Source organism: Miscanthus floridulus, chromosome 8 (genome assembly GCF_019320115.1).
Source record: "Miscanthus floridulus cultivar M001 chromosome 8, ASM1932011v1, whole genome shotgun sequence".
Lineage (NCBI taxonomy): Eukaryota > Viridiplantae > Streptophyta > Magnoliopsida > Poales > Poaceae > Miscanthus > Miscanthus floridulus.
In genome coordinates this window covers 184055101-184063453 of record NC_089587.1, presented here as the reverse complement: position 1 = coordinate 184063453, position 8353 = coordinate 184055101, and the positions used below count along the sequence as shown (strand labels likewise).

The window sequence follows — 8353 nt, the reverse complement described above, 5'->3', positions numbered from 1 at the left end:
TCATCAACTTTCTCATATTGATCATCATCATTTTCACTTTCACTTGAAGATGATGTGGTCTCTACTCTTTCTTGAACTTGCTTGCTTGCTAGTTGAAGCTTGCTTGTTGGTCTTGGACTTGCTAGTAGAGCCTTGCTTGCTTGATTTGTTGGCCTTGAGAGCTACATCCTTATTGATCTTGATATCTTCTAGCTTTGCTTGCAATTCTCCAAGCTTCTTTCTTTCACTTGCTTATTCTCTTTGCATGTCAAAGGTCAAGATCCTCTCAAGTACATCATTTAGTGTGAAGTACTCAAACTTCTTCTTGTCTCTAATTAGAGTTACTACGGTCTCATTTCTTGGTGAATAAGCTTCTAACATAATCTTGACAACTTTGTGATCATCTAGCTCATCACAACCATAGCCTCTAATCTTGTCCACCATAGTCATCAACCTATCAAATATCTCTTGTGGCCCTTCTCCATCCAAGATAACAAATTGGTTGGGCTTGGACATCAACAAATCAATTCTTGCTTTTCTCACTTTGTCAATCCCTTCATGTGCAAGATGCAAAGTATCACAAATTTGCTTGACAACATCCACACCAATCACTCTATTATACTCATCACCATCCAAGGCACTAAGTAGCATACTAGTAGCTTGATTGTTGAGGTGGATGATTCTCATTTCCTCCATGGTTGGACTCTTGGGATCAACCGGTGGCTTAAATTCATTGCAAACAACCTCCCAAATGCTGGGATGAAGACCTATAAGATAGGCTCTCCTCAAGTGCTTCCACTTGGCAAAGTTAGTCCCATCGAAATGAGGTAACTTGCCCGCGAGCACATTAATGAAAGACTTGTGATCATGGTTAGTTATAGACATAGAAGAATAGTTAAAGGATACGGCGGCACATTTGTTGTCGTTATTCTTTTTGTCCTTTCCTTTCTTGTCCTTCTTGCTATGCACTTGGAAGGACTCATCATCATCACCATCTTCGGAGCTGCTAGATAGCTCACTTGAAGATGCATTGGAGGCTTTTGCTTCTTGTTCCTTCTTTTTTGCTTCTCTTCTTTTTCTTCTAGCTTCTCTCTTGAGTCTTCTTTCTTCTTTTCTTGCTTTCTTCTCTTCTAACCGTTGTTGCTCCTTCTTTTTCTCTCTTGCTTCTCTTTTCTCTTTTCTAGTTGCCCTTCTTCTTCTTTCTTCTTCATTTTGAGCTTTTTCGGCATCAGTTGTCTCTAGCTACGGGAGCGTGGAGTTGCTCGCTGTAGAGGCGCTAAGCTCACTGCCGTCAGTGTCATGCAGCCCAATGTTCTCCAGATCGACGTTGATGGGCTTCACAACACCGGATCCTCCCCTAGGCTCCATACGTCATGCGGTGAAGTGCACACGAGGTAACTAGCTCTGATACCACTTGTAGGATCTCTGGTATGCCTAGAGAGGGATGAATAGGCCTGTAAAAATTCAACTCAAACCGAAGTCAAATTCACCCGCGGCACTGCCGCTCTATGAGCGTAGCACTACCGCACCTACTGGAGAGATCAGTTCACAGTTCAAAATCTACCCAACAAAATTTAGATCGTGTAAATTTCTTAGCTTCCTGCAAGGCAGTAGATCACAGATCGACAGCTTAAAGTGGTGGGAAATCCACACACAAGTAGATCGGCCTCAAATCCTAAAAATCACCTCAACCATAATATGTCACGCAAGTAATGTAAATCAAGCACAAGTGACACAATAATTTATCCCGTGGTTCGACTCGCCACCAAGGCTTGCCTACCTGCACTTTGTTGAGGTTAGCCACTAAGGCTCAGGGCTTTTCAACCCTTCCTCGTTCTCAAGTCAAGAGACTTAACTCTTGAGATGAGGAATGAGTTTACTAGCTTCAAAAGATGGTTACAAACCTCTCAGGGCTGCCACATAAGTTGGCAAGCTCCATGGGCGACGCTCTAACCGGCTAGGAGCCAAGCTCCAAGAGTAACAAACACAACCGTCGGCCAAAACGTGAACCAAGTGCTCTTTAGAGTTAGGAATCAATGGGGCTGCTCTCTAATCAAGTTTTGGACCCTTTTCCTCAAGGATTGATGGGAAATCAATGGATTTGCTTGAGGGCTCAAGGTCAATAATGGAGAGAGAGAGAGAGAGCTCCTGCTCTGTTTTGAATGTTCTGAAGTGAGGAAGAAGAGGCAGGTTACCGTTGGGAAGGAAGAAGAAAGGTATATATGACCTGAGCCCCCAACGGTCACTTAAATAGTAGATAGCCGTTGGGGAGAAAAGGGAAATATATATATATACCCCAGCCCTCAACAGACATTGCGCCCAAGAGGTCGGGCGAGACGAGGCCACGACCAAAGGGTCGGGTGAGCCGGAGCCCACGACCTTGGGGTCGGGCGAGATGAAGCCCGTGACCTTAGGGTCGGGTGAGACGGAACCCACGACCAAGGGGTCGGGCGAGCCGGAGCTCGCGCATAAGGGGTCGGCCGAGTCGGAGCTCGCGCACAAGGGGTCGGGCGAGTCGGAGCTCGCACCCCGCAAGACAGCAAGGGTAATAGTGAATTGTAGACTGTCTTGGCTGTGAATCTAAGGATGCTTATGGTTGTTTGAGCACTTGGTAGTATATATTAGCTTAATCATTGTGCCCCTCTTTATAGTACGACTTTTCCTATACTTAAATTCAATATAAAAGAATTTAAACCTCCTTTGAGTTTGAAGTCATCTATATTTATAATTGGGGGTTCCTCCGTTTCGTGTACAATCATTGAATATAAATTTCCTACTTGTCATCTCGATAATTCTCATTAGTTCTCTAATTGCATGGTTATTATCACCAAAACCATACAATTAAGGCTTGATTGCACTTCCAGCTTCCCTTCACTTTTCTGTGGGGGTTCATGTATAGATCGATTGCTGAAAAACACAAATGCTTGTGAATACTAGCAGTTCTATTTGTGCAAACAGTTGCTTGGCTCAATACTTGAATGATTTGTTTTCTTGATGTGATGTTGGTTATTAGATTCATTATCTCTCCCCTCTCTACCTATTTTACTTATATACTCTCCAGTTCCAAATAGTAAGTCATTTTAGCTTTTGTAGATACTCCCTCTGGCCCGTAATAAATCAATTCCTAGAGTTGTCTTATTTTTTTTAAAAATTAACTCAATTTATAGAACAAATACTAATATTTATAACACCAAATTAACATCATTTGATATACCATAAAAATATATTTTCATAATATATATGTTCATTTAGTGTTATATGTATTTGTGTTTTTTCTATAAATTCATTCAAACATAAAAATGTTTGACTTAAGATAAATTAGAAATTATTTTATTCAAGGATAGAGGGATTATGCAGATTTTGTTATGCAACTAGATATACACTTTGAATCTGATTGGTTGCTTGTATTAGAGCCTTAGCCTGCATTAGACCTTATGTAGCATAAAAGTATGCAATATCTTGATTCTGCATAAATAAGTTGCATTTTATAAAATTATGTTTGGTTATTTATATTTTGTTACATGTAGTTACCTCCATATTCTAGTTAAGAATTTACATTTCTAGTAGAGGTATGTGGGACAAGAAATATTTTTATTTTTGTGAGAGCATTGGATCGTGGAAATTTGCGTTGTTTAATACTACCTCTGTCCTGAAAAGAATACAACTATGGATTGCGTGCCATGAAAAGTGATTCACGTTAAACAAGTTTTTAATGAATAATATTTACAATTATGTCTTTAAATTAATTTATTATGAAAATATATTTCGTAATTAATCTAATGGTATTTATTTGGTGTCATAAACATGAATACTTTTTTATATATAAATTGGATCAAACTTAAGTTACTAAAACATGATACTATACTAGAATTGTATTCTTTTCAGAGACGGAGGTAGTATAGTCAAATCTGTCGTACTAAACACTATGCAAACCTATTGCATAACCTTAGATAGATAGATATATATAATAAGATAATAATACAGGGCAACCAAGAATTGGTCTTGTTTCCGCGTATTATTACCGTTGTCAGTGTACTTAAGGCCGGGCTAAAATTGCGGGCCTCGTGCCAGCCCATTTAGCCCGGCCCATCTGGCCATCTATAGCCGCAACCGCAACTGTCAACCCGCAACGCGTGAAGGTGAAGTCCCCGACACCCGAGTTTTGGCGCGCGCCGACCCAAAACGACGGCGCGGCGGCGTCGATGGACCGACTACAGCGCCGGAACCCTAGCAGCCGGACCCATTCCACTTCGCTGAAGCCCCCGCGGCCTCCGCGAGGGCCAACCTTTCAGCCCCTGCCGGCGTCGAGGCCCCTACGGGAGCCGGAGCCCTCCTCCCCAGGTCTTTCCTAACTCCCTCCGTTTCTTGTTTCTTGTTTCGTCTTCAGGAATCTCCCTAGTTTTCTTTTGACGTATGTAATCGGAGATGTGTTCTTGAATCGGAGCCGAAATCGCTGGCTTGTGGTTGAGCTGGGATTAGTGAGGTTGGGTTGGATTAGAGATAACTCAGAAGTTTGATTGCAACTGAATTGGAACGCAAGGCATGAGTTCTTGCGGTTTGCTCATGAGGGGAAAGAAGACCGGTTGTAGAGTTAGTGTGCGTAGGTAGATTTGTTTTGCTTGGTTTAGTTGATTTTGGTGTTGTTTAAGGCCGTATGCTTCTCATCCTTACATCCATGGACATCCCTCCCTCGTAGCAATCGTTCTGATTTTTTTGGTCTGATGCAATGATTACCTGATAGCAGATGGAAGGCAAAGGAAAAGGGTTCGATTTGCAAATGAAGCTGGTAGTCATTGCATAGGTGGGAAACACGTTGCGAACATACGCGAAGATGCAAAAAACAAACCTCAAGGTGCACCACCCCTAGTGTTAAGCGTAACTCCATCTCTTTTCTACAATGCTGCATGCAAATATCCCTCCCTTTTGGAATTTCTTATTAGATCAATGTCGTTTTAATTAGCAATTTGTTTCTTCATCTTCACTTCTTGACATTTCGGTACTTCCAGGAGTGTTACTGTAGTAACATAAATTTTACATTGTTCTTATATAGGATTATATGATCTACATAGTCAACATTTTCAGTTGTAAATTGTAATAATCAGAAGTATTTTTCTGCCTGTAGCTGTTAGATGCTTGAGCATTTTAACATTTTCGTTTTATATGCTAAACCCATCATTTTCTATGCAGTTTGTGATGCGAAAACTGCAGAATATAAATTCTTTAAGAAATTGTGTGAACAGTCAGGCCATAGCTCTCGTTCATACAAACATTCTCATCAAAGCTTTGAATCAAAGGTTTCCGAGCAAAAACAAGGTATGGGAATTGGGTTCATACACTCTTCCATTGCTGTTCTGTTCTGTTGTTCCTTCTTACTGTAAATATTATAATGATCTGCAGTGGGTGAGTAGAATGAATTCCTGTGTTATTGCTGTGTCTTGTAGGATCGTGCAATGTGACTGCCCCGAAAAAGTTCTATGTCCATGAGAATACTGTGTACTGTGATGACCCCCCTGCTACACCAGCTAAGAATGAGGAAATTCCTGGCGAGAAAATTAGTGTGCAATCCACCCATTCTGGTCTGATATCTCTATCAGGCCCTCTCTGTTTATGAATATTGCATATCTAGACTCTTATAACTGTGGATCCTCTTCTACGCAGAATATGGCGATAAAGATACACCTCAAGTCAGCCCACATGATCGCCTGCTGGGTATTCATGTTCTCACACCTATAGCTCAGGCATCATTTGATGTTACAGGGATTTCAGGAAATGTTGGTGAGCACGTGTTAATCTCTCAGATCTCAGCATACATGCATAATTTAGTTGCTGCTGCTGAAGTTTTACCATATCCAGTATTTACATTTCTGGAAACTTTTCAGCTATATCGCTTGCATGAAAAAAGTTACGAGACAAGGACAATCATAAAGATCACCCTGATTCTTTATTTAGAAGTTTATAGGAGAGAATAAAAATATATATCTTGATAAATGAGAATAAAATTAAACTATGCCCACAATCATGGGCTGTTTCTTAAAAGTATTTTTTTGCCTTGCTGATGCACTGAATTAGTATGTCTGCAATCTCATATGCTACTTGCAACTATGGGCTGATACCAGCACAGGTTGCTGACAAGTCTCATCATCGGACATGACGATTCCTTATGTATTGATTCAGGAACATTTCTTAATTTGCAATAGGTCTTTTGAAATTGGTACTTACTTTTGACAACTTATGTTTTGTTGCATATCTCGGAATATGTGTGTGCATTATTATTCTCTACAAACTAACATTTCCTGCACTAAGCTGGGATGTTAAGCACATGACACTTACACTTATGTTTATAGACAGAGAGCCTGTCAGGTGGAGAGATCTTTTCAGAAAAGAGAAGCAATTTATTGAAGATAGCAGCAAAAACAGTGTCAATGGGAAGTGCTGAGTTGTCTCAAAGAAGGTTGTGGTTCTATATTGCAGAAATCCATTCGGCTTATATTTTTTTTTCTTATACGGTTGCATAATTATAGCAAATTTCTCAGGTCAGAATTTGTAGGTAACATCCTGCAGAGACTAGGCACCGACAACATCACGAGAAAAGGTATGCTTTGTGCTTTGTAATTCAACACTTGGTGCAAGCATACTGCTACATTTGTTGTTATAGTTACACCATTGATTATTATTATTAATGTAATGCTGCAGCAAGAAGGGTCCATGAGGCACAGGGAAATGGACTGCAGACAAGCTCTTGCTATTCCCAAAGGCCATTTTGATAACTTGCTAGATTACAAGCGAAGTGACTTTAATTCATTAGCTAAGCTGAGAAGAACTGGTAAAATGTCATCCTCTTATGCAAGCGATGAAGAATGTGAGTTCATGGCTTTACCATGGGGATACAATCAGGGCCCTGTTGATCACAAAAATGACTTATCTCATGGGGGTAGTGAAGCACCTGAGTGCATGGCATTGCCATGGGTGTGGGTTAATGATACTCTGAGTTCTGATCGTAAGGGAGACATTGATCACAACCAGGTTTCAAACTCATTACTAGAGGATGTCAATCTCAATCCATACATCCATGGAAGATGTGCTTCTGCTAATGAATTGAGTTTGAATGTTCAAACTGATTCATATGATCAACATAGATGGGATCCTATGTTGTCAGTAACACTTTCCAAGTCATTTCGTGACAGATTGTACTTCCCCTGTCAGAATGAGGAGCAGCATGCAGTACCATTTGGAATTTCAAATACTTCTGGGCAACCTGACCTATGCAGCTCCATAGAACAATATACTTCTAGTTCAGTTGGATTGTGTGGTAATTCTGATGCTGGGTTTTCAACCAGGCTTGCTCAGTTAGTTGTGAAACCAACTATTTCAAGCATTTTGGACAGTGGGAATGAAATTCTGGATCACAATGATTTCAGATGTATCTCCAACTTCGATGTAAGTCAAAGCAATAACATGTTCAGTTCAAACTCAAGTTGTCTGAATTCCATGTCAACTCCAGAGCAGTCGTACAAGGTTGACGCAAAGAGCCTGCTTGAATCTTCAGTTTGGTCTATCTTGTTTGGCTGGACTGGAGCAGTACTCCACGGAGGTAGAACTGCCTGATAATTCTGATAGGCTTCTTCAGGTGTTGGATCAGTTACCTGTGAAGCTTCATCCCTTCAAGTTTTGCAAACGACGATTCCAGAATTTGGGACCATCAGTCTTCATATGCAGAGCCTGCTTGTAAGCAAGATTGGGGTAGCTTACATGAGTCTTCTACAGAATTGTGGTCATCAGTGCATCAATCTCCAATCTCATGCTGATTCGGGAGCTGTGCTTGGTTTCATGCCAAATGGAAGTGCTTACAGTAATTTAGTGGAACGTCATCACAGCCTCATGCTAGCCCAAGGAATCCTGAACAATGACATTATTGGTACTACTGATGTATCATTCTTTGGTTCTTGCTTAACTTTGGATAACATCACAGAGGCTCCTATGTTATCTTCCGATGGCATAACGTGGTAGTTGTGTTGGTCCACTCTGAAATTTCCATCCAGATAACCTTTTCAATTTAATAGTATTACTGGAGACCAGTTTTGCTGTATGAAATTTTAGATTTGATGAAGTTGCACGTATAGGTTAAGTTATTAGCTTCAATTTAAGTTGGAAACAATGACCAGAAAGATGTGTGATATTTGCAATCATTACTAGACAAAGGACACTTTTAACATGAAGAGATACCATGAGGTCCAAAATTATGACTTGAATTTTGGTACTTAATTACTGAAGAATAACAGCTCTAGTCGGCACCTCTTTGGCGCGTTTGGTAAGTTTGGCAATCCAGCTTGCCTTGTCTCGTTTGGCAAGGTCAGCATTGCGGGGGCCGAGAGTG

General features: G+C 40.6%; 1 protein-coding gene and 1 pseudogene across 1 annotated transcript; one reads left to right on the top strand and one right to left on the bottom strand.

Moving 5' to 3' along the window:
- Positions 1–231: 231 nt before the first annotated feature.
- Positions 232–675, bottom strand: LOC136470305 (uncharacterized). Its single transcript, XM_066468193.1, has one exon. The coding sequence runs from the start codon at positions 673–675 to the stop codon at positions 232–234; it is 444 nt and encodes a 147-aa protein (XP_066324290.1).
- A 3506-nt stretch (positions 676–4181) lies between these two features.
- Positions 4182–8144, top strand: LOC136474242 (uncharacterized; annotated as a pseudogene).
- Positions 8145–8353: the final 209 nt, after the last annotated feature.

Excerpts from the sequence above, each read along its gene's own strand:
- LOC136470305 (XM_066468193.1), bottom strand. The coding sequence starts at position 675 with ATGGAGGAAATGAGAATCATCCACCTCAACAATCAAGCTACTAGTATG.